At 39.9% G+C, this 27646-nt stretch overlaps 1 protein-coding gene across 2 annotated transcripts; it reads right to left on the bottom strand.

Annotated features, from left to right (window-relative positions):
* Positions 1-2033: 2033 nt before the first annotated feature.
* On the bottom strand, positions 2034-27143 carry LOC147135336 (calcium-binding protein 1-like). 2 transcript variants are annotated; one of them, XM_086052995.1, is made up of 8 exons: positions 27097-27143; positions 26055-26703; positions 8093-8123; positions 7870-8013; positions 7111-7220; positions 6655-6729; positions 6365-6437; positions 2034-4287 (listed from the first exon to the last, which is right to left on the bottom strand). In XM_086052995.1, exons 2-8 carry the CDS (start codon positions 26571-26573, stop codon positions 4262-4264), a joined length of 978 nt encoding a protein of 325 aa, XP_085909121.1. In that variant the 5' UTR covers positions 26574-26703; positions 27097-27143; the 3' UTR covers positions 2034-4261. The 2 variants fall into 2 exon arrangements, with proteins under 2 accessions (XP_085909121.1, XP_085909120.1); XM_086052994.1 differs by lacking the exon at positions 27097-27143 and adding an exon at positions 26992-27092 and having other exon boundaries at positions 26055-26909.
* Positions 27144-27646: the final 503 nt, after the last annotated feature.

The following is a 27646-nucleotide window of genomic DNA, read 5'->3' as shown; positions in this document are numbered from 1 at the left end:
CACAAACACATCCATCCATCCATTATCTGTACCGCTTCTCCTCACAAGGGTCGCGGGGCGTGCTGGGGCCTATCCCAGCTGTCTTTGGGCAGTAGGCGGGGGACACCCTGAACTGGTTGCCAGCCAATCGCAGGGCAGTCACAAACACATGATAAAGATTAATCAAATAGCGTTGAATTGATAAATAACAGGTTGTTTCGTCATGCAAAATAGATTTGGGATTTAAATTTGAATTAAGTTGCTTTATTTTGGGGCTTTGGTAGGGCGGGTCTTTTTTGACCCATAGGACAAGGGGAGTAAACAGAATGTTAAGATCACACAAGGCTTAAAACAGATTAAAATGTCTTTCTTGGGCTAATAATTAGTGCAGCATTTAGTACACATGCGGCATTTCCCATATACCTTTCGTCCTTTGAGACTTCCTGTAGCGGGCATGGAGGTGTGTCGTTACTGGGCAGCCGAGCGTCCGTCACCCCGTGTCGTGTTGGGAACACCCCGGCTGTAACTGGATCTTTCTCATTGGTCGACAAAACGCTGACAGGAACGCCCAGTAGGCGTTCTTGTGTCCGAACAGGAACGCCTCGGCCGCAGCCGGGCCCTTCTCAACAAGAGGTTTGGGCTCCTTTCTGCACTGAGGCTTAGCTTGTTATCTCATCATGTCTTCAAAAATACAGATGTTCCAATCCCTCCCAGGAGTCTCAACATCACAGATGACAGTCCCGTGAGCAAAGAGTAATGTTCCCTCCCGAGAGCCATCACAAAACCCCTTCAAGCTGAGGGTGGGGGTAGGGATGGGGGTGTGGGGGTTCAGTGGCAACATGGCAAATGAGTCCAACAGGCCCCCTGGGCTGAGAGCTTTTGCTAGGGGGAATTCAATCTGGCATTGACAGTCGCTCTGGATTTGAGCAGGCAACAAACAGTGAATGTTTCAAAAGTGATCGAAATTCAACAACATGACACGGTGCAGTGATTTGTTAGCTAGTTTAGCTTTAGCATTTATCGCTGAAGGGTAAACATGAAAATGTTGCTTCAGGGAACAAATTGTGTGTCAGAGTCAGATTGTGGCTGGCCATTAGACATGTAAGAAAGGGAAGATGTTTTTGATGTGCTTTCATTTCGAAATTTAATCAATAGACAATAAAACCCAAATTGTATGTTTTAACATTACAGTTGCAATGTTGCACGGGAATTAAGTAGTAATATTCGTGACTTAATGTCCTAATGAGAAAAATCTTGTAATGCTATGAGATGTCATAAATGTTGTGAGGAAAAAAACAATGTAATGTCATTTAGAAATGGGAAATATTGCAAAAAAAAAAAAAGCCACAATGTTACAAGAAAAAGGTTGTAATACTCTTAAGAGGACAATTAGCAATTTTAGATTTAAAAAAATGATTGGAATGTTGTGTGGAAAAATAATAATGTGAATACGAATTAAGTTGTAATGTTATGAGGAAAAATAAGTTATACCGTTACAAGAAAGATGTGATATAATAAGGAAAAAGTTGTAATGATGTAACACTAAGAAAAAATAGAATGTTGCAAAAATGAAGTTGTAGTTTTGGGGGCAAAAAAAGTCATCACTTCAGGTAACAAGCATTGAAATAGTACGAGGAAACAGAATGGAACAAGAATACAGTAGATCTAAAGTCAATGTCAAAATTCTCAAATGTAAATGAAACCATGATACCAGAAGATGCTGTCTTTCTCTAGATATCTAATATTTATCTGGTAATTGGATTAAATGATGACTTTTAAACCTTAAAGAAGAAGTCAACCCCCAGTTTCTTTTTTTTTCAATAATGAAGGCCCACTAGCTGAAACACGGCATTCTGATAAATATTGAGTCTGTGGAATAAGAGTTCATCTGATTGCAAGGAAATATTGTCCATCATAAACTGAGACAAAAGTTCAATAAATGAATGAATAAATAAATACATTTCAAGTACATTTTGGGATGTAGAGTACAGTATGTGAGGACAAGCGGGAGCCCACTCCCTACCAGACGTCAACAAGTCACACTGGTCAAGCTCTGCCTGTCATAAAAACCTTTATTCAACCAGAAAATCTGCTACAAATTGCTTTTGGCATGCATAGTTTTCACACAGTTATGACAAGTAAGAGAATTCCATTTCGATCTTACGTCTCCACTTGGCATGCATGTTTGCAGTCGCTCTCTTTCACTGATACGATTACACATCCTGCATACCTTGCACTTTAGTCAATGTCAAATTCTAGTTTTGTCAACTTTCTTTGGCTTTTGTGCATAAAGAAACAAATACTGCTCCTTTATTGATATGTAGGAAACACTTCATTTAAATAACAGATTATAGTGAATGGGGCCATGAGGATGATTGTCCAAAGTACATACATGGACAAAATTGTCCCCTAAAGAAGGAAAAAGACACAATGCTCACTGAACCTAGTTGAAACTGACAAAAGTAAGAACAATTTACAAATGGAAATCAGACATTGCTTGATTTTTGAGGTCAAAGAGAAAAACAACAACAACCCACAAGTGTTGTTATTATCCTGCTATCCGATCTACGATTGAATACACCGAGTTCCTGATAGAGCAAAGCAGCCCCGGAACATCAGCAAGCCTTCTTCATGCTTTACAGTAAGTGCCGTGTTGTTTTCATGGTATTGACGTGTCTCCTAGCAGCTGTGTGCCTTGTCAATCTCCTTTTTCAAATTATTTCAGTGACCATTATGGGTTTTGCCAACGATTTTGTCCATGTGTGTATTTTGAGGTATTAAAGTTCATATAACACATTCAGAGACGCAGAAAACGCAACCAACATTACAGTATAGTTATAAAATCTAATAATAATAATAATAATAATAATTTGAAAAAAAATCACACTGCCTCCACTATGTGCCTTTGAGAATTGGTATCATCAAATGAAAAAGAAAATCTGGATAATCATGCACAATGATATTCAGAATCAATATGGAATGTTTAAAATTCCGCTTGGATCAGCTGTACATACATACATACAGTGGTTATAAAAAGTCTACACACCCCAAGTTCAAGTGCCAAGATAAATCATTTCAATGTTTTCCACCATGAATGTGACCTATATAACGTACACCTAAATATAAATATCTTTTGGAGAGAGAAGTAAGAAGAAACAACTGAAATAATGTGGTTGCATAAGTATGCACACCGTCTTATGAGTGGGAAGGGAATGTGTCTCAACTCACTTAAATGGGAGTCATCACACACCTGCCACCATTTAAAGTGCATCTGATTAACCCCAAATAAAGTAACGCTGTTCAAGTAGGCTTTTCATTTCATTCCATCAGAAGCTGCAATATTTTGTATTAAATAATTGTACTGTTATTCAAAACTGTTCATAGTTACCTCCACCTCGTTCCAAAAAAGCTTTGAAATTATTTAATTGTTTTTTTTTTTTTTTTATATTACAAAAACTTTTGAAGCATTTGAACTGGGGCGTGTAAATATTTTCTATACACTGTACAAGGAATACCGGCATGAGGAGATCTTAATGCATACAGAAAAAGACACAGAATTCACAATAACATTATTAAATCCAGAAAGTTGTCTTTGCTACATGGCATTTCAATACAGAAAAAAAAAAAACTTAGCGCAAGATGTGTTCAATGACAGCGTAATGGGAAAATATCTACAGTCTGGAGGGGAAAAGTGAATACGCACCAAAAACACAATGACACTTCTTTGACAAGACTGCACAGAGATGTCCATTTTGCCGTATTGTGTTTCGTGCTTTTGCATTCAGTCTCGAACCTCGCTTTGTTATTCCCCAATGAGATCCTCTCTTCTTCTCTTCTCTACCCCCTTAATATCCCATAGTGCATTTCACCATTCCACCGGCGGTGTGGACGTATAACCTGTTTAGAAAAAAAAAAAAACCCTGAGATAACCTCCATGGTTTTTACCAGCAGCTGAGTGAGTTCACACGCTCTCGTCGGGTCTCAGTGGATGACATCGTCTAAATCGCTACACGTTAAATGGTATTGTCAGATCGATTTACTCAAACTCAAAAAGCACATTAGCACCAACGATACCAGAAGAAAATGTGCTTATCTTTCATATAGAAAAAGGTTCAAAGTCCAAACAAATAGGTTTGTGTTCAAAGAAACAGCGGGAGAATACAGTACACCCAACAGTGTTGACTTGCTGTGCTTGTCAACCGTTGTGCTCCAGCGTTGCAGTTTCAGGGCCGACTTGATATGATTTTTGCCTCTCCAAAAAGGTCAGCGGTGCACTCTCAAGTCATCGGGACATCATCCGCACAAATTCTGCCGTTTTAAGACACAGCAGCACAAGTGTGTTGGATGGAGATGAATGTCGCAGTATTCAGTCGACACAAGCATACTCGCGCTTCGGCACCAGCGGATTCGCTGATGGGTTTTTTCAATCTTTAAAACATTTTTGGGGGGGCGCGACTGACTAAAGTTCATTCTTTTTCTTATTTGTAATTGAAATCGTTGGTTCGTTTATCTCAAATGTTTTTTTAGTTTTTTTTTTAGGTGGTCATTTACCTGACGTTTTGGCGGCAGTCTTTCTCCTTCTTTGGAATGTGACATGATGGTGTGTGTCTCGTCTTTATCAACTGATGTTCAACTTTCTTGGGAGGATTTTTTTATCTGCAAATGCGTTCCTTCACTTCGCCCAAGTTTTACAAGGGAAGTTAATAATACATGTTTATCAGCGAAATAAAAAAAGAACGAAAAAAAAAAACCCTAAATGCACATCAATGGGCGTCATTTATATTCAGATTTTCGCTATTCGCGGACACGCCCAGTTCTAATTCCACTCTCTTGTTTGGACATTTTTATACTTTAATGTAATATAGCATTTTCTCCTACAATAACTTATTTTTAACATACTACAGTATTATGGCTTCATGGTAGTTATTTATTTTATGTGCAGTGATATTTCTGTTCTGTTATTAATTTCACTATACTACTATTACGATATTTGGTAACAAAACTACTGTCTGTGATGACAACGTTAATGTTACATTGAATAGACTTTTTTCCATTAAAATTAATATTTGATTTTTATCCGAGCCTTTTAAAAATAGATTTTATTCTCCATTATTATAATATTGTAAATATACATGTAATCATATGAAACCATTTGTTATGGTTTTGAAATTATTTTGCAATTTGTTATATAATTATTTTGTACTTATTTCAATCTTGTATAAGACAAGGGAGGATGCATATTTGGTAACCTAAAATTACAATGGCTGTCACATGCTTCATCGAAAAAAAGTAAATCATCATCATCATCATCGTATTGGCTGAAGTAGCATGTGACCGTTTACCGAAGCCCATTCTTGTCCACGAGTTCTCTCTAATTGTAAACAACAATGTGACAAAGTTTCCTGTACGCAACATATGAGACACGAGTGTCTTCGTCTTGATGAGAGAATATCGGCGCGAGCAGATTGCAGATGACCCATTATTCGAGGCTATTCCTGTACTCGTCGCTCTCTGTAACTGTAAACAATTTGGTTCCTATGATTTCCTCAAGGGAGGTTAAATCTGCCAACTCTGCAGCGCTACTATTCAGAAGATCCTCTGCAAACGGCTACAGTATAGCCAAGCTCTCCTCTTCCATGCATTGAATCAAACAACAAAACCAAACACCCGGTGTTGCCCGGAGTTTATTCCGACAATATACAAAATATGAGCCGCAACGAGAACAAATTTTTTTCGCTGTAATTTTTGTATTAGGGTCAAATGCGAGATATTTGATAAAAGGAGCGCTAACAGCAACATACCGGCTGCTCTCTGGCTTCAAACTGACCAGAAAGATTTTGCGTCACCATCCGTAGTGATTCAGTACTTTACATATTTGAGAAAACGGTGTATTAAATTTGCTTTTGGCAGTAAATGTCACTATTTAGACACCATGTATACACTAGCTATGTAATTATGTGCCTCAGATGAACTAGCCCTTCACTGTAGCGCTCATCAAAAAACCTAAAGCTCCCTGATATTCTCATCCCTCATACCAAATATGCATCCTTCTCGCTCTATCTCTCTCACTGTATGTACGTGTGAGTATGTGTGTGTGTGTGTGTGTGTGTGTTTAGGGTAATCTTTGAGGTGACATAATCCCCGTGGAGATAATCTGACAGACACACTGGCGCTGTTCATCCCCACAGACAGTGTGTGCTTTAAATGTGAGCTACATACAAAGGAGGAGCGTGTATATATATAAAAATATATATATACATGTATAATATTTGATTTTATTTCTTAGAAATTTCACATTTGATAATATATCCTAGAGCTAGCAAAACCCCAAATTCACCGTTTGAAAAATTGTTATACTACAAACACAAATAATGTGATTTTATACCTTCAAAATCCACATGTCCATCTCCGTTGAGGTCTATGTCTCGTAAAATGTCCTCCAGATCTCTGTGCCCTACCTGAAAAAGTCAAAAGTCGGCCTTTACAAAGAGAACAACGCTCAGTTTTGATTGACACTGTCAGGGAGCTATTCATGTGACAATAGCTTTATATCTGTAGTTGGCTTAGGTTGCTGTTTCATACTGGGAGCTGTTTCTAACACTCTGGACACCTTCCTTGGCAACCGTGCAGGTATACCTAATGAAATGACCTATGATTGCATGCACAGACTCGTACCTGTTGTCCTAAAAGCTTTTTCATTGCTTCTCTGAGTTCTGCAGTGCTGATCTGACCGTCGCCATTGGTGTCGAACTGAAAACGACAAGGTTACCTCACTTTTTTTTCACCTTAGGGACAATTACCAGAATGGAATGAATACTTTTTACGTCCCACAATTCCTTCATTTTGTTTACTTCTTATGCTCATTAGGGCAGGGTACACCATGGACCAGCCAATCAGGGCGCGTTGAGACAAACAACTATACACACTCGCATTCCCAATTAAGGACAATTAAGAGACTTCAATTTTGGCCTTCCTGTGTGGAGTTGGCATCTTTACCCGCATATTCAAAATATTTGATTTATGAAAGACTCTAAAGCTGGCAGCTCTACGCTCCGGTTCACCCGCCATGCAAATGAGGGCAAGCGCTAACAACATTCGATGGATGGATGAAACTAATTGAAATGTCTCCACCTCCTTGAACGCATCACGCAGCTCCTTCACGCCGATCATGTCGGCAGTCTCAGCCAGAAGTTTGGGCCCCATGAGCTCAACGAAGTCCTCAAAGTCAACATGTCCGCCCACTGTTGGGGACAGAAGAAAAAAAAAGAATGTACCTAATTAAGTGTCCAGTAAATCAGTGGTACGCGAAACAATCACTAAATTAAATGTTCAAATACTGTATTCATGTTAAAGTGGCTTAAAGAGAAGGTCAATACATTTTTTTCTTGACAATAAGATGTCCTATGCGCTCCCACTAGTCTAAACACGGTATTCAGATTAATATTGCGTTTGTGGAATATGAATAAAGCAGCAAAATCCCCCTGTTTTTATCCATCTCGGCGTCCATTTTGTCACTAATGTCGACTGAAAATGACATCACAACTGCTCAGGGCTCAGGTAATGACCAATCACGGCTCAGCTTCAGAAAACAGGTGAGCCGTGATTGGTCGTTACCTGAGCACTGAGCAACTGTGATGTCATTTTCAGTCGATAGAAAGTGTCAAAATGGCCGCCCCCTGAGAAGGCCAAAAACAGGTGGATTGGATGGATAAATATGGAATTCTATTCAACTGAAAGTCCCTTTCGATTAATCATGAATATTTTAGATTAAAAATCAAACTAATTCACATGTAATTTAGGGGTGCACATGGCAGTTATGTGTTTTGAGGGGGATCTTCAAATTTCTTGACGGCAAAAGTCGAAGAACCCCCGCATGACAGGTTCACTTACGATTCATGTTGATCTGCTGGCTAAGCTCGATCAGCTCCATCTCCGTGGGCATGTACCCCATCGTCCTCATGCAGTTGCCCAAGTCTTTGCAGCCGATGAAGCCATCTTTGTCCTTGTCGAACTCCTTGAACGCCTCACGCAGCTCTGAGAGCACATCGGAGGGTAATCATTACACTGTTACACTTAAACTAGGGGCTATTTTATTTTTGTCGCTGTCGCTTACCATCCATTTCTTCTGGCCGCAGCTCTCTGTCCTGGAAGGAGTCACATGGGAGGATTAGAAGCCCACCATTGCTGTTAGTATACAAACTGTGCCAGATCATAGCACTCCTCACGCAGCATGGCGGCGTGAGAAATAAACAGATTAATGAACAAAAAAAAACAATCCCATATTCCTCATCGTGGATGCCTCACTATCATGTGCAAGCCAAAATGTAAGCAGAGCTGCATTGAGTTTTCACAGATTAGCGATTCTGATAAGCGGCACATACTTAATTGCTCGGTGAAATTGCGTTTTTTGTATTTGGTATCGTCCACTGATAGCGTAGTGGTACACACGCCTGAGTTGTGTGCGGGCAGTGTCTATGTGTGCCCTGCGACTGGCTGGCGACCAGTTTGGGGTGTAGTCTGCCTTCGCCCATTGACGGCTGGGATAGGCTCCAGCAACTCCCCGTGACCCTGTATAGGATAAGCGGTTTGGAAGATGATGTATTTGGTATCGTCCATGCACCACAAACCAGGGGCGGAGCCAGAATGTGGCTAATGGGTGGGACTTGAAAAATCAGGGTGAGCCTGAATGTTTCTCTCACTGTCCTGACACATCGTACATTCAAGTAAAATGACAACCTGAATAATATGAAGTTCAGATCTTCCAAAGACAAGCACAATTATACCATTCTTAATATTCAATCAAATGAAAATAAAAAACACAACCAAAAACTAATTAAAACATAAGTTAATCATTGACTAAAAATTTAAAAGTATATATTTTTTTAATGAGTCTCACTGGGTGGGCAGTCTGTCAATGTGGGTGGGCCTGGGCTCCGCCCCTGCCACAAACACACAGTCTAGTGTGTATGAAGTGCTGCCTCCATGAGTGAAAATGTGTTTATATGACCATGCATTTCTAGTTACATTTGGATTCAAAAATTTAGCTTTTTTAATAGATGTGTATCATTTACGCTAACTCTTTTGACTGAACTTGACACTCCGTGGCATGCTACTGTACGCGTGTACTCGTGACAAGCGCGGCCATGCGCGTGTGGCGAGACAACTGCCGCATCCAAAAAGGAACAGCCATCTCGTAGCTCATCAGCACATCAGCACAGTCACGCTTGCCTCCCCTGACTGATATGATTTGTTTAAGAAGAAGAAAAAAGTCTGACGTGTGATGTCACTGCCGCAAAGCCATAAAATGAAATAATCCCCACGCAAGCTGCATTTCTTCTCTCATGGCAACATTTGTGCAAACACATGCACGGCAACATCACAACATGTTAGAAATTGCAAAAAGCAATCAACTATTTTCCAGTGTCATTACTCCGCCAATATGGGCCCTCAAGATGCGATAAAAATGTCACATTTTGTCTCAATTCCAAAGCGTTTATAGCACATTATTTTCAGAAACATACATTTTTTTTCCACCCACCCTTAAACAGGAAAGGACTTTATGTCCTTTAGATGTCCTTGAAATTACTGAGCCCGAATTAACTCCGATGCTATTGAGTGTCCTGAATGGCCATTGAGCGGAAATGGCAGGGACAATATTATGAATATATTTAAAAATATATATGCTGTATATTATTGAAACTAAAAATTAAATGCATTTGAATGGTAATAGATGTAAATGCAGTTGAAAGATTATGATGTAATACAAATCCATACTGGGGATTCTGGAACGATAATAAATACAATAACCACAACTCTATGCATATCTTATTTTATGAAACTGATAAAAGAAAGGTCCAGCAGTCTATCATACATGCTATCCGCAGCAGTATAAATACAAGGCATAACTGGGAAAAAAAAATCTTTGCAAATTCTCTGAAACACAAATTACAATGCCTTTTAACCTTTGCCAGTTATCCTACCAAAGAGTACAGCCAGAATTTTCATAACAAACAAACAAAAAAAAAACCCATCTGTCAGCATTTCTGTCAACATTTCTGTTTAAAGACAAAATGGCCGCCCTCAGAGATGGCTAAAAACGAGTGCATTTTGCTGCTTAACTTTGCTTAACAAAATTAATCAGAATGCTGTGTTTGAACTAGTGGGGCTGCTGGGAACATATTCTTGACAAAAATATATTTGGTTTGACTTCCGCTTCAAGCCCCGCCTTACTTCCTGCCTGAACGGAATCTGCTGTCATTGAGCAGCTTTTCTGTCTGCGCTCATGCACTCTAAACGAGTTGGGTTAAGAATAACACAAATTTGTTGGAAAATTGTGTGATTTTTAACCCAACTGTTTTTAGAGTGTTCAATTATTGGATGGAGTTGCATGTCAGTCATTCTTAGCAGCACCCCTGATTGGTGGTAATGCTACTCCAATTCATTTTTTAAAACAATTATTACTATTATTTAATTTTAACCTCTGGCCACAAAATAATGTATTGAAAATATTATATATATTCTCATATTCTTTTTGATATTGTGACTAGGTAAAACTATTCAATGGAATGCGGGCCTATTAAGATTGTTATCATTTGCGCTATTGTCTTAAATGGCATAATCGCAATAATTGAACTACGATCTTGCGCACTCAAATGGCAGTGAAATGTATTACATAATGAAAGTAACTTCCTGAGACTGGCTATCATTATGACTACGCCGATTTTTTTTTAGGTTATACTTGTGTATGTGCAGTAAGTGCGGACGCGACGGCCAATATTTGACGGCACGCTCATTTATCTCTTAGCATGCATGCACGTGCTAGTTTCTGGACTTACGTACAGCCTGCCGGCTCTCGGCGAAGCCCTTGCGTAGGAAGATGCACGCGGGGCCCAGCACGTTGTGCATGTTGGCGCCGTTCTGGGCCAGGGCCACTAGCGGCTCCAGATAGCCCCCCCCTGAGCCCCCCTCCTCACAGGACTGCACCGCTTTGTAGTTCTTCTTCTGGTCCTGGGGCGGAATCGGTCCAGGGTTAGGGTATTGAGGAGCAGGGTGGTATACAAGGATGGGGGAGTCCCTTTGAGGCGGCGCGGGGGAGGGATGAGGGGTTCGAGAGCACGTCTTGTCAGTCATTTGCCCATCTGGGGTCAGTCGTTATAGAACATGAACATCCAGGGAGGGAGGCAGAGAAGGATGTGCTTTTTACTTCCTACTTTCTCTTCCAAAGGCGACAAACTTCACAGAGGACAAATTGCCCATGACAGCCTTTCCCAAACTTTTGAAGCCACACATCTCAATGGCACCGCATAGAAGCACAACTGCCTGTCTCGATTACTCCCTTCCTGTCTTGTTTTTTCCTCGTTGCAATGCACGCCGTCCTCGTATGGTGTGGCGCTGCCTTCCCAGTCCAAAAATCTGATTGTCAACTAATCTAAAGTGCTCCAAACAGCTTGAGATCTCTTGGACACTTCAAATGTCCGATTGGGGTCGTCTCAGTCCACCTCTTCTTGAATTTGTGGGTGCCGTGCAGCATTTTTTTTTTTTTTTTAACTTCCTGTAAAGGATTCCGCCCGACAGCGATGAAATATAAATTATATAAGTTTTTATATTACAATATTTTTTTTTTCTGGATTTCACTGCTTGTCTTATTTTATATACGGGTATATAATATAAAATAAAGTCAGACTTTTTTGACCTGACATATTTAACTGTTAATAATGTATTTGTAAAATTTGCAGCTGTACTTCACACAGCATTTTGGGCCTTTGTAAGCTTGAATGTACTGTGCTGAGACTCCAAATGTTTCTTCAAATTTGCCGACGTATTTTTTTAAAGCTAGATAACACTTTGTGGACAGTATACGTGCACAGTACAACCTTCAGCCGTCACAAACTCCACATAGGAAATGTATTTCCAGCGCGAATACGCAAACGTCTCTACACTTCCGGCATTGTTATGCACACGTGAGATCATCGCAAAGTCACGCACAAGTCGTTGAACGGTAACTTTAATCAGACTACTGCATTATATATAGTAACATGTTAAATGACAAGTTATTCAAAATGTCAGCTATATATTAACGCATTACCGGCATCACTGCCCATCAGCCACGGAGGTAAGTTTGCGTGCAGATTCATTTCTGCCTATTACATCGTCTAGACAGCTCATTGTTTTTTTTTCAATTCCATCACTCACGTCTCTTTGTACTTTGAAAAGGAAGATGATGTCACCACAGTTATTAGGTTTTTTTTTATTTTAAAAATCGTTCACATACAACTGTAGTATGAAAATCTCATGTAAGAATTATCATGATCCAAAAAAATAGCAATATCGTAACGAAATTGAACATTTAACTCATTCACTGCCATTGACGAATTTACTTGTCTTTTCACAGTCCAGCCATTCAATCCCAAGAATTTATTTATATTTTTTTCAATTTTCTTCAAACGTTAGGGTAAAAGAGGGTCTGAAAATGTCTGGCAATGAATGAGATAAGAACACATTCCAGGACAGTTAGACAAGTACTTAACAATGCGGGGCCATTACAGATGCATGACGCCTAATAGCAACTACAATCAGTGTGCCAACCTTGACCCAAAAGACACACCTGAACCTCATGCACATTTTACAGGCCATTCCAGAGGATAACTTTAATGTTCAGCCAGCCATTTATTCCTAATTAGCAATTAAGCTCTTCAACCCGAGGGTGAACGAGGCTCTCATGCAAAGTCGGCCCAATTACGGAGGGAGCTACAGGTTCATTAAAACCGACCGGTTCCTTGTTAGCGGTGGTGGATCTAAACAAGTAGCCATAAAAAGTCTGAAAATAGAACGTGACATCACCGATCACATCTTCAGTGTGACTGTCACAGCAAATTACCGAGAGAGCCGCGATCGCCGCATGAATCTTTACACTTGTATACAACATCTAAAGCGAATATACACTCAACAAACATACCGCCCCGTACTCTAAATGACCTTCAACACTCCATCTGTTACCATGTCAGCCCGAATGCAGCCACTTTGTGCATTTCTGCAGTAGCCGAGCGGGGGGGGGGGGGGGGACGGTGGGGGGCGAGTTCGATGCCCACTGGCTAATCTAAGCAAGTGATGCATGGCGCAGGGGCTGTTTGTGGAGAATACATCATGCCAGAAAATTACTACCGAGCCACGCGCGGACAGTTACATAACACGCATAAAGAAAAAAACAAAAAAAAGTCAGGAGAAAAGGCCCAAGTCGAGCAAGAAGTCGTTTAGCATGTAAGCTCGGATGGCTTCAACTGTATATATCTCTTTTTTTTTTTTGTCAACGATGTGCAGCTGCTGCTAGTAGGGATTCACTGAGCAGCCAATTTAAGGCTTTGCAATGAAGACAACAGATGCTGATGTTTGTTAAGCTTTTCGACACACACTTTAGCATGTTCTCAATTTACTACTACGTTACTATACAGCGGAAATTCAACTTCTGAAGTGATTTCTAGCAAAAATACGCCTTTCGTGTTGCTTGAAGATGGAATAAAAAGTACTTTTTGTCATTGCCTTCCTGAAGTGTGCTAGTGGTGGCAAAGATGATGAGAAAATAACCAGAGAAAAGACAACGGAAGTTAGCGCGATGCAGAAAAGTGGTCGCCTACGTTTGTTTCTATCCTGGCTGCAATATTGCCAAAGTTGCGAATTGAGCTCAATTCAAGCCCAATTTCAAGTCTGGTAGAGAAAAATACCGGTGATCATCATGCTAATGTGTCGATAAAATGTTAGCTTCATTTTTAGCATTAAGCGTGAGCAGAAACCATTGTTTCTGACAGTAGGAATGAAATGTGTACTACACTGCAGTCATTGGTTTTACATAAAGTGTAACTAGCAACAGCAGTAATGTTCCCATAGATTGATTTCACCCAACCTGTGTTATATCCAAGTGTCAGAAATTGAAATAATCCAGACAAAAATTGTTTATCACAGTCCAAATTCCATTGCTCAACATTTATACTGTATCTTATTAACGGGTTATAGTTACTGTTTAATAAAAAACAAAAAAACTTTACAGTGAGTCAATTTGACCCGCAAGAGTTAATTAATTAAACAATTAAATCATTCATTCATTTTACTTGCTAATTCAACAGTTTGATCTTCAACATAAGGTTACCTTTTTTTAAAAAAAACTTTTTCTTTTTAACTTGAATTTTTTTTTTTTTAACTTTATATTGGCCCAAATTGACCCACAACATATCAGGTGTGTTAAATCATGTTGTTTAATTGAAATTTTGTGACTTAAAAATGGAAGAATTCGATTGACCTGTAACATAACAGGTACAAAGTAAATATATATGAAACATGTTTACTTGAAAATGGGTCAATTTGACCCCAAATATAAGGGTTACACTATTATTTTATAATTTCTATATATTTCTTTCTTCTTTAAAATGGATCAGTTTTACTTGCAACTTTTAACTTTTAATGTTGAGTCTTTAAACTTAAATGAATTTTATTCATTTATTTCTACTTTAAAATGGGTCAGTTTGAACCACAACATAACAAGAGGGTTAAACTTGGGTCAATTTAACCCCCAAAAGCAGATAGGAGGGTTAACACGTTACCTTATTTTCGCATGAATGATGAAAATGTATAAATACCACATTAACATATTTCCTTTTACTTTAAAATGGGTCATTTTGACCCGCAACAAAGCAGGGATGTTAAACATCTTCATTCAATGACATGTTTTAACTTTTAAATGGGTCAATTTGACCCATGTCATAACAGGGGCGTGTCAGGTTAACCCCTTATCACTTATCAAAACATTTTTTTCAGCTTTTGTAATGGTCCTATGGAGCAGATAATACTCAATTTCCGTTATAATAAGGCTGGAATGGATTGTGTTGGACTTCACAGTCGAGGTGCCACCGTACTGACACGATTCAAGTTCCACTCTTGACATGAGCCGCTGGTTGGCCTCATGTAACACTGACCAACTCCCCACAATATGTTTTTAGTCCTGAAAACACGGCATGCATGCAACACTCAATCTACACAAAGTGCATCCTACCACTACTGTGTCCTTCCAAGCAAACACCACATGGATGAGAAGTCAAAGTCCAACAGAACTACGCAAAGTCAAGTCACTTCAGGTCCAGTCAGGCCGCCTTAAGGGCAGCTGGAAGGGTAGTTTGGGGTAAGGCAAACATGCAGGGACCACAGCCAAGAGAGCAGAGCTTACCTTCTTGGTGAAAATTTTGAGCGACTTTACCGAGTTGCCCATTGCAAACGCCCCAAACGCGGTGGTCTCGCCTTATGTTTTGCCCCTAAGTGTGTGTGCCGACGGCGTGTGCATGAGTGTCCGCGTGCGTCTCCTGGCATGCATTGGGATGGGGAGGTGATTGGAAAAGGGGAAGAAGGTCTCACTGGCTCATTGACTGACAGGAGAGGACATTTGGGGAGAAGCGGAGAGGGTTGATAGAGGAGGGAAGGGATGAGAGTGGGGTGGGGGTTCTGAATAGGGTGGAGGGGGGAGGGGGGGGGATGCAACTGAGACAAAGGAGAGCAAAGGATGGATCGGCAGAACACGGGGACGAGCGAGGAGGTGCGAGCGGCGGGAGTGGAAAAGACGGCTTAATCATTCCATCCTCTCTCCGACCGTCTTTGCATCCCTCCCCTCTACCCTGTCTCCTTCCCCTCGCTCACTCACTTTCTCTCTACCTTCCTCTCTCTCTCTCTCTCTCTCTCTTCCACGCTTTCCAAATCTATGCAAATTCCACACAAGAGGTTCTTTCGGACAAGCATATTACCTTCCCCGGAGCAAGACGCCGCAGAGGCTAATCCAAAAACACACAGATACCTACAAGTACACATCGCACACACGCACATGCACACCCACGCGAACATACAGGCGCGCACACACACACGCCGTTAGACGTACACACTCATGTGAGGCTCGAGATCTAAAAATAAACCACTCTCCTGCTCCTTCTCCCCATTTTATAGCCCCAGCATCCATCCATCCACATGCAATCACAGACACGCGCACACACGCGCGTGTCACAAAGTCATTTTAGGCTTGAAGGACTTGGATTTAAAATATGCGCACAAGGGGACACGCGGGGGCTCCAAATGCAAACACGCACCCACAAAATAAAATAGTTTGTGTGGATTTATTCATATTTTTTTCAAGCAGCTTAAATTGGCATGAATCATTCACTCATTCACTCACACAGGTATTTATTGGCCATCATTTTTGACCAGATGAGAAGCAAAAGTGTCAAACAGCTTCTAAAACAGCCTCTGGTGGATGGATGGATGGATGGGTCAGTGGGTGGGTGGATGGATGGATGATGGATGAATGGATGGATGGATGGGTGGATGAATGGGTGGGTGGGTATTTTGGATAGATGGAAGAATGGGTTGATGGTGGATCATTAGATGGTCTAGCAGATGGATGATGGATGGATAGGTGGTTGAATGGATGGATGGATGACTGGGTGGGTGGTTGGATGGATGGGTGGATGCGTGGGTTGGTGGGTGGGTGGATAGATGGAAGAATGGGTTGATGGTGGATCAATAGATGGACTAGCAGATGGATGGATGGATGGATGGGTGGTTGGATGGATGGATGGATGGATGGATGAATGGGTGGGTGATTGGATGGATGGATGGATGGATGGATGGGTGGATGCATGGGCTAGTGGGTGGCTGGATAGATGGAAGAATGGGTTGATGGTGGATCAATAGATGGACTAGCAGATGGATGGATGATGGATGGATGGTGGATGAATGGAAGAATAGGTTGATGTGGATCAACAGATGGACTAGCAGACGGATGGATGGATCGATGGACTTATGAATAGAGGAATGCTTGGCTGGATGGGTGGTTGAAGGACACATGGTTGATGGATGGATGGATGGGTTGGTGGCTATATGGAAGAATGTGTACCTGATGGATCATTGGATGGACGGGCAGACAGATGATTTGTGATTTTTTTTCCTTTTTTTTTTTTTTTTCAAACAGCATAAATTGGCATGCATCGTTCAGGTTCACTCACACATTTATTGGCCATCATTTTTGACCAAAATGAGAAAAGTGTCCAGCAGCTCCTAAAACCTAAATGGCTGGATGGTTGGATGGATGGGTTGGTGGGCGGGAGGATAGATGGAAGAATGGGTAGATGACGGATCGATGGATGGACTGGCAGACAGATGGATGGACTTGTGAATAGATGGATGCTTGGTTGGTTGATGGGTCGACGGATGGAATGGTGGATGGATGAACAGATGGAGGGATCGATGAATATATCGATAGATGTGCTACTGTATAATCTAAATATACAAGCATGGGGGGGGCAGCGTGAGTTTTTAAAGCCACAGTAATGTTAATGTACTTGAAACATCCATCCAGTGAGCAGAGCTGTTGGCCAGTCAAGCACAGTGCGCAAATGCACAAACAACAATTCACACTCACATTCACATCAATGAAATGTCAAGTCCTCAGTATACCAAACTAGCATGCTTTTGGATTGCGGAAGAAACCTGGAGTACCCCGAGAAACACAACACGAGCACAAGGAGACATGTCAACTCCAGCAAGGAAGACCCGCGCTGAAATGTGAACAAAGAGCTTCTTGACTGTAAAGCAGGCATGCTACCCGCTAACCCCCCCCCCCCCCCCACCCCCATGCGATAATGATGAATACATTTATTGAAGCGGAATGATGGCAAACGGCATGACGGGCCCTTTGGAAGCTTGCTTTTTTGCTGAGATTGCACTTTTACTTCACCAGCAGGATGAATGCATGACTAAATATCCTCACAGCTAAAATACCTTTGATTGCAAATCCCAAATTCTGACCACTGCTGCCTTTAATTTCAGTTCAATTCAACATCTTTACACTGCAGTGGTATAGTTGCAATATAATGTAAAATAAAACATCAAACAAAGAGAAGTAACTAAACGACATCACTTCCAAAAGTCCGCTATGACGGGCTAACAAAACTAGCATTGATGCAACTGATATTTGGCGATTCAGGGTGCGGTAACACATGCAGACATGACTGACATGGCAACATGAAAAATGACTCATATTACTGACTCACTTAGTTGTGAAAGTCTTCTTTGTCAGGTATTGATTATACTGCTTCCAGGCGGCCAAGGCACGCACACTTTAATTCTTTGATCCAATTATTGTCATTTTTTCGTAGGTGCTGAGTGTTTTTTTTTTTAAACTAAAAAATATGTTCTTTTTTTCCTGCTAGCCATCCTTCCCTCCCCTCGAAACACCTTTACACTCAAATCATTTAGTCTGTGTCTACCATTCAAGACAATACCTCTCATTAGGCTTGTGTGTGTGCGCGTGTGTTGCTCACTGGATGATTCACGCAGCCTCGCACCGCAGGCTCATTGTGAACTTCAGAACACATTGGACGTCACACACACGAGCCGTCAGCTCCCATCAAGTCAGGCAGGAGTGTGTGTGTGCGCATGTGTGCATGTGCGTCTCCAATTCCATGACTCCCCCCCCCTCCTTCACGTCCTTATATCACTCTCATTTACATGAGTCTGTATTGATGCTTTCACTCTATCGATGCTTTTTTTTTTTAATTAGAAAAAAATAATAATAATACATATCCACAATCTATCGTGACGTTTAATTCAGATTCATGGTCTGTTTGATGAGGTAAAAATAATGCTTGAAATTAAAATATAGCTTCATAAATGATATGGCATTTAAATATATTTTTATAAAATAAATTAAAAAAAATAAATGTTATATATTCTTTTTATTTCAAATAAAAACACAGTCTCAAGTGAAATACCATTCAATGTTTTTTTTTTAACCACTCCCTCCGTTTGTTTGTTTATTTTGGGGTTAAAAAAATGTGAACTCAGCCACTATTCGGGTCAATTTGACCAAATTTTCTGGGGGACAGGTGCAAAGAGAGCTGGGTTGTTCGGAAAGGTTCTGGATGTTGTGGGCGGTCCTGGTTGACACGCCTCTGTTTAATTTAAGTGCAAATCATTTTAATCACATAATTCAAACATTAAAATGCAGTTGCACAGCTAATGAGATGGTATTTGATTTGATTTTTTGATTGACATATTAGAATAAAAATCTTACATTAAGATACGATATATTCAACTTAAATACAGTTTAACGCTGTGATTTCACATGACATGTACAGTACAAAATCCCCCTAGATTGTCCCCGTGTGTCTCATTCTCTGCCTTCCAGACCCTGCATAAATATTTAGCATCATTTGTGATCATGTGCACACGGGCGCATCCGATTCGCAGCTTAATCCTCATGTGCCAAAAAAAAAAAGGGAGGATTTACGCCAAGTGAGTTTTTTTTTAATGCCGAGCGTGGATACAAAAATATCCACGAGGCTCTAAAAATAGCGCCCCACACTCGAGACATACTGGAGGCATATGCTGCGCTCGCTGTGCTGATGCTCGCCTCTTTCCCTGCATCATCCCCACACGCAAAAAACATTTCACCATTCAGTGCGTCCGATACTACAAAGTAGGACCGCCTCAAAAAGATACTTAGCTCTTCATGCACCACCATAGGGACAAAATTAGAATACAGTAACATAATAGGCCTAAGTGGTCATTAAAAAGGAGACAGATGATTTATTCAGTAAAAGTATACCTGTATACCCTTAAAACTGTTATGTAAAAAAATAACCCAAAATGGGTTATTTGGGTAACCATATGCATTCTTAATCAGTACCGGACTTTTTCAGATCCTCTGTGAAATTACATATGTCATAGGGATAAGATGAGTTACAGTTGGACCGACCCAGCCACTGGTTATTGTAGACTAGCTCGGCTGGGTTATAGGTGTGACCTTTCATTTTGGGTTGGGATCGTCTAGCACAAAATTGGTTAAACATGACTTTGCTTTTGAAACAAATGTGACTTTGTTGTTGGGTTAATCCAGTGTGACCAGCCAATTTATCGCAATTAGTAATTCAATATGCACTCTAAAAACATTTAGCTCAAAAATAATCTAATATGGGTCCAAAGGGGGCTAACCCAACGTTCTGGGTTATTCATTTAACACAACAAGTTGCGGCAAATGAATAAAACTAAATAAAATATAATTCTATGCTACACATAGTGAAGTCGCATTTAATTTCATTGTATTTTTTAATTACGAAATTAAAGTTAAAATAATAATTATGATAAAAATAACACAAACCCCAAAAGTGGGGTCAAATGAATAATCCACAAAACAATCCCAAAAATTGGGTTGTTTTGAATGCAAATGTATTATCTGGATTTATAAGATAATACAACTAAACAGGACATGAATAGTAAAAAATATATACTGCACAGGATTTCAAAAAAAGTTTAAACAGTGTTTATGGCAACAATCTTCATTATGTTTGATTCTTTATTGTGTTTAAATGGAATTATTATTAGTACAGTATTTACAGTAATTCGGTTTCATATACCAGTAGGGGGAGCCCACGTAGCACTAGTGGTACTCCAAGCACACACTTTGAGAATCACGGCTGTCGAGCTTCTGTAAGGAGTAGTCAAGGTCAGAATGACCGCAAGAGCAAATGTGGAGGATAAAGACAGATTTGTACGGGGGGGTGAAGGAAAAAGAAGTGAAAAAAAAAAAAAAAAAAAAAGAAAGGCAACAGGTGACAGGCCGAATCATCATGAGTGACAGCAACACAGCAAGCAGCTTGTGTATTTTTTCCCCTCTCATCGCAGTCAGCGTTGTCACGACGGAGCAAGCGCCTGAGTGTTGATGTTGTTCACAAGGATGATCCAAACTCCACAAAGTCAACCATTTGTGTCTGTCTTTGTCACTATTTTTTTTCTTGCATCACTTGTTCTCTCACTCAAGCACAGTGGATTCAAGTTTAGAAGTAACATGGCAGATATACAATTTGAGTCCAAATGCATCTTGCGCCCTCTGCTGGTTAACACGAAAAACAGCTTCACTTTCATATTGTCACTGGTGTCTTTTCTGTTTATACATTTCCTACCGTGTTAACAGATATTATTCATATTTTCATCTCTCTCTCCCTCTCGTTATTTCGTTATTTGAACTGGAAGTCTCTGCCTTACCTTTGCAAAACTCAACCTATTTAAGATCGCCTACTCACTGTAACAAGCACTGCGTTCTTTTAAGATTTTACTATTATTTTTTTAAATCCAATTTTTAAAAATTTCTTCGTTATGATTCTTTTTTTAACTGATGTAAAGTATCCAACATTGAGGCTCCTCAAAGGTGCTTCAAAACGGAATATATCATTATTTTTATTATTATTGAATAATTTTGTATATTTTTTTAAATGTAATTTTATTTGATATATTCATATACATTATGTTTGTATGATACTATGTAGATTTCAAATTTATTTTATGTTGTTATATATTTACTGATATTTTCCACAAAACACATATTACTGTCATGACTGATTGTATTTATTGGATTGTATGTATTTTAATGTTATTTTAGATATTTGTGTCTTTTTTTACACTTTTATGTTATTTTTATCCAATTTTATTTATCTATTCATTTATTTATTTTTTAGAATTTATGGAATTCCTGTCATGGTTTCACAAGGATATCGATTACTAGTGTCAATAGTCATTTTATGTTTTATTCTGCATTATATACTGTATTTATCTTGGGGTTTTCACCAAATATACAATTATTTTAATTATTAATTGAATACAATTTTATTTATTTTAATTTTATTTAGATTTTCTTTTATTCATAATGCATTTTACTGCATTCATGATTTTTGTCATGGCTTCTATAAAATATTTATTATCCTTATCATTATTATTATTATTATTATTATTATTATCATCAATAGTAGTAGCACTAGTAGTACTAGTAGTAATAGTAAAACACTAGTAGTCATAATCTTTTTATTATTTTTTTTTCCTTGTTGTTGTTCTACTGTCTTGTAGTGAGGCTTGGGTTGTCAATTTGTGTGAATTCAATTTTGGGCTACCAAATGAGCTTCATGGTCTTACAAAAGCCATAGAATAATGATAAAATAATCATCATAAGTATATTTGGAAATAATAATCTATTAGCTCAAAGTAAGGCATGAATGAGCATTGGCTGAAAAGGACATCCGTTTGCTTTGAAGGCATCATAATTGAGGTGGCTTTATCCTAACGTAGTAGCCATCCAATTGAGGGGGAGCTGCATTCAAGCACTTGCTCACAAGCGTATTTCTTCCAATTTAAATGCTGAAGAAAATTCATTTGTATTTTTGATGTATCTTTATATTAATGTACGACGATGATAAAAGATTTAGGGGGGAAATGCATTCATGTCTAAGGCTAAAATTGTGACTTGGCAAGCATTTGAATGAGCGCCTCATGAAGGTTTCATTTTTTCCTTTTCAGTGCAGAGAACACAAACAAAAAACTGCGCTGCCTCCAGTCTTTCAAATTCAGGTCTTGATGCTCTATTTTTAGCCTCCTCCACTGGCTGCTCTGTTGGCCTCGTATGTATGCAGATCTTCCTGTTACGTAAGAAATTATTTTACAAAAAGAAACTTTATTGTGCTGCATCTCCCTGTCGTGTCGACTCTAAGCTCAGGACGTCTATGTGCATGTGTGTGTGTTGTGTGTGCGATTTTCTCGTTTTGACTCTTGTGGCTTGGCAATTAAGAATTAAGGTCAACCCCTATTCAGTACAGTATATAAATGTCAATGAGATGGACATTGGCGATGTGAGTCTCTGCCCACAATGTTCGGTACACTTGCACTCAATCTCACAATATCCAGCACAGAAATGTATCCAAAATTCGGCCTTTATGGTTAACCATCCCCAGTGTTGATTGAAATTGTCAGTGAGGTATTTGTTCAACATGTCTTTTTATGCATCTCTTCGACTCCTCAATGTAACAACACATATCTTCTTCTACTACTCAGTGTAACTACACGTATCTCAATATGAGGACCCAAACTGCCCCCAAGTGGACAACTCATGGATATCTTGAATAGCCCTCCGATGAAATGCGCGCACACACACACACACTGGGCAATACGTAAGATATCGAAAGCATCGATACTTTTTCAATGTATCGATACTTTTTCAATGTATCGATACTTTTTCAATTTATCGATACTTTTCAATGTATCGATACTTTTCAATGTATCGATACTTTTCAATGTATCGATACTTTGTATTGGCACAAAAAGTATCATACGATGCATCGCAAATAAATATATATATATATATATATATATATATATATATATATATATATACATACACACACATACATACTGTACAACAAACACATGCACACGCTTGATATAAGGATTATGTAAGGTTTTATATTTTACAGCCTATATATAAATTTTCTTTTTTTTTTATTCCTTTATTTTATTTTTGTGCAACTTTATTTTTTTGATGTATTTTTCTAAATGTATTGTTTTCCCATCATGATTGGACAAAAATATTTGTCATTATCAGTCACATTTATTTTTCATGTAATACATTTTAAAGTATGCATTTTTACTGCATTTACAGTATAGACGATGTCATAGTTTTACAAAAATATACATCGTAATTTTTGGTTTATTTTATGTATCTGTTTTACTGAACAGTAAAAATAAAAGTAGTAAATAAAAAGAAAACATTAATATCATGGACTTTATTGAACATTGATTTTGTATTACGCATCTATATATTTTCTATGTAATATATATAATTTGGATATGGCATTTTCATTCTATTTATTTAGTTGTTTTGGGCATTTGTCAAGATTTTTTGGGGATGATTTCACAAAATATAACATTACTTACATTTTTTTTGTATTTGTTGCAGTGTCTACAACTGTATTTTTATGTTGTGTGTCTACAATCCTAAAATTCCGAGAAACAAAAAATTCTCTCATGGTTTTGCAAAATACATTATGATATTCATCATTATACCATATTGCATCAAAGTGAGAAGCGTTAATTTCATCCCCCTACTCTCAAAACAGTTGGGCTACTTCATTCACCCAATTCCTGGGTTGCTTGTGTTGGGTCAAATTCCTGGGTTATTTTTCTGAGTAACCAAATTGTTGTGTCAAATTAACCACTTAGTGGGTCATATTGCTAATACGTTAACTCAATTCCTGGGTTATTGAGTTAACGTATTAAATGGACCCAAGTGGTAGTCGGTTCCTTTTTAACCCAACAATTGGGTTAAAATGAACCAAAACTGGGTTCTTTTCAACCAAACACTTTTAAAAATGCTCTGAAAAACTACAAAGTATAAGGTGTTGATGTGTCCAGTGAGTGCAGACAGCCTTGCGGCTGTATCGCTGCAATCTTTTTCATTCGGAAGTGCATTGAAGACGTAATAAATGTGAGGGGAGAGTGTGACGACAGCATCTCTGCACTAACCCCTGAGACTGATTGAAGCTCCGGCCTGGATGGAGTGCGAGAGATGAGTTATTTCTGGAACACATTAGTGTGCACAGAGGTAATTGTCTCCTCTCCAGCTTTTTTTTTTTTCTTTCTTTTATCATCCGTGTGGAGGGCGATGGATTGGAAGAAAATGGGTAGATTTTGGAGAGCAATCTGAAAGCAAGGGCATGGCAGCGGGGGGCTTAATTTGAAGGATGCGTTTAGGGGTCAGCGAGGATAGGACGCACCTGCTCTATCTTTATGACGACGACAATGATCACCGTCGATCGTCCATGTCAGAAAAGTAATCATTGCATTAAGGAAAATGTATTCATTCAAATTCAAGCGCTTCTGCGGCATAACTATTTCATTTGAGTTTGCAACTCGGAAATGTCCTATTCGGGGAAGTACCTGTGTTAAAAATTCCATTTTTAGTGCCCCCTCCCCCCAGCTGTTTTGGGAGATGTCTCTTTAAACGTTGCTCCCTTGCTAATTTCCTCACTTTTCCCAATGCACGTTTATACTGTTTTTGTCCACCGCCTCTCTCTATTATCCTCTGACCATTTGGAGGACTTCAAACTGGCCGTATGGGATGAGGAGCAGCAGGACAGCACCTTTTTTTTTTGTCTTTTCCACTTCCAGTGGATTACAGGAACTTTGTGACATTCTTGCCAGAAAATCTAATGGAAACACAATAGCTCCATTTTTCATAATGTTGGAAACCATTCTGCTTTGGTGCAGATCTTAATGAAGAACATTTTTTTTTTTGCGGGGAATAACGCATGGAGGTCAATGTTAGATGCATCCATGAAAGTCTACAGTTGGATGACGTCGATCAACGCAAAACCGCCGCACAGTGTGCGGGGTTCACCAAATCGTTTTCATGAGCGGCCAACTGTCGGCCACTATTTTTGCTACGATTTGAATCGACTTGGAACAGCGTCGCAACGTCGCAGATGGAACGGCCTATCAAAAATGCACCAGCGTTCGCAAAATAAAAAATAACGTTTCGGCCGCATCACCGCCTAGCCATACCAATGGAGTGCATCAAGTATAAACATATTGTGTTTTACAATAACACTTAACTAAACTATATTTCTAATTTTATATGAAGCAGTGGCTACAAAGCAAAGCATGGAGAGTCTCTGTCACTGAACTTCACAGGTGCAGTAAGTGAATGAGCTTCAAAATATTCACATTCTCGCCTTTATCGTCGCCCGTTTGCTCTTCTTGTGGCAATCTGCTACTTCCTCGACAATCATGTCATGTTTTTGTGGTTTCATAAAAATAAAAAAATTAAATAGAATATATTGTATGAGAAGCATAGAAACCCGATACAAGGGTTGCAGTTTTTCCATTGAAGGGCGCCGGTAGCTATTACGTGCAATACCTTGTTGAGCAGCAAAGAATTGCCAATTGTGATTTTTGTTGCGTGTGGTCATGTTGCGCAATGTATGGCCAGCCTAAAGACAAAATTGCTCTGTGCTGCCTTGCCAAATATTCAAACCTAGAGCCCTTAATCAATCTAACATATTATACATGAACAATACAGTGGAGGAAAGGTGGAGTATGCGGAAATGTGCACCGTGATGATCAGTTCCAACTACGATCGTTTTGTTTTTTTTCCCCCATTGATTCCAATGTAATACAAGAAATGCGTTTTAAAAAGTGCCGTTGCATGTTTGTGATGAGCCCAAGCTTACTTGTCCGAAGACAGACTTGACGATGGGGTGCAGGCTTGCATCATAGTCCGAAACGGTGCTCAGCCTCTTGGACCTCCGGCCAGCGGCGGGCCGACTCGGAACCGGGGCGCTACCGGCGGCGGCGTCCGAGCTGAGGCTGGAGGCTGAGCCGCTCGCCGTCTTCCGGCCGGTCTCGAAGAAGAAGTCGGCGTCGTCGCGTTCCTCCTTACTCGCACCCGGGGAGCCCTTGGCGTCCCGTCCGCGCCCCCCGGACTGCTTGGACCTGCCGGATTTGGCGCGCGTTTTGCGCTTCACATCCTCCGCGCCTTTCTCGGCGTGGCCGGGGCGGCACAGGGGTCTCCTGGCGCTCGCCTCCTCCATCCGACCGGCATCGGCTCCTCTCTGGCCGCGCTGGTTGCGGTGCCCGCCGCGGCCGCCGTGTGGGCCGTGGTCGGACTGCGTGGATCTGCGCTGGAGCCCCGTGGACCTCAGCAGGGACGTTGCAGATTCGCTTTTCGGCAAAGAGGAGCTCATGGTCATTCGCGTCCCACTTCTCGCGGATGAAGCTGCAGGTGCGCGGGGTACATCAGCCGGTTGCTGGATCCACGTCCACGGGGGTGGTGGTGGTGATGGTAGTGGTGGTTGGATGGAGGGATGCGGCAGCTGCCACCTGCCGGGACATTTGCAAGGGAACTATTCCACCACACTTGCTCCAAGTTTGAATGCGCGCACACACTCTGTCCACACTGCCAGTTCACCAAAGGGACCCACGTCACCGCGGATTATCACGCGCGTAATTTGCCACAAGAATGAAAAGAAGAATCCACTGCGGCTCTTAGTGCAGTGGGAGGATGCTATCAGTCTTCTGATCCTGCTCTGTGGATAATAAGATTTTTTTTTTTTTTTATTTCAACGCTTTCCACTCTTGTATGATAACACACTGAACGGCCAAAAATACCTTTACAAAGATGAATATGGTAATTGGTTGCTTTATGTAGAGTCAAAATATTGTGATGCAGTCCACTTAACCAGTTAATGCTTCAAAAACAATAAAAAATCGAACCTTTTAAAGGCAGAATTCAGGGGTCTCAAACTCCAGTACTCCAGGGCCGCTTTCTTGCATGTTTTTGAAGTTTCCACCTGCAACACACCTGATTTAAATGATCGGGATCGTTATCAGGCCCCTGCAGAACTTGTTGATGAGCTGATCATTTGAATCAGGTGGCTTGCAGGTGGGAAACTTCTAAAACATGCGGGAAAGCAGGGTCATGCCATCAAATATTAAATATAATTTAAATTGTATTAATAATGACCATTGCAATATTTTTGTGTATATACTTTTCAAGTGAGATATATATATATATATATATATATATATATATATATATTTTTTTTTTATTTTTTTTATTTTATTTTTTTTTTTAATTTATCACTTGAAAAGTTGGTGGCTTCAAACTAAAGGTGTTCTGTCCTGGGTCCTTTAACACGTGCATGTGATAACCATGAAATAAAAGCTGGATTTTTGAACTTTTGACTCATATTCATCTTTTGATCGTAAACCCAAATGTCTTCACAACAAAATCAACGGAATTGACCCCGGCGTTGCAATACTT

Source organism: Filicampus tigris, chromosome 15, assembly GCF_054856515.1.
Source record: "Filicampus tigris isolate MCC_2025a chromosome 15, RoL_Ftig_1.0, whole genome shotgun sequence".
Classification (NCBI taxonomy): Eukaryota; Metazoa; Chordata; class Actinopteri; order Syngnathiformes; family Syngnathidae; genus Filicampus; species Filicampus tigris.
Note: the sequence above shows the minus strand (reverse complement) of the source record. Positions and strands in the feature narration are given on the sequence as shown.

Coding starts and splice junctions, on each gene's coding strand:
- LOC147135336 (XM_086052995.1), bottom strand. CDS start 26,573: ATGACCATGAGCTCCTCTTTGCCGAAAAGCGAATCTGCAACGTCCCTG. Junction 8,124..26,054: donor TCAAGTCTGTCTTCGGACAA/GTAAGCTTGGGC, acceptor GACTCCTTCCAG/GACAGAGAGCTGCGGCCAGA. Junction 8,014..8,092: donor GCGGCCAGAAGAAATGGATG/GTAAGCGACAGC, acceptor ATGTGCTCTCAG/AGCTGCGTGAGGCGTTCAAG.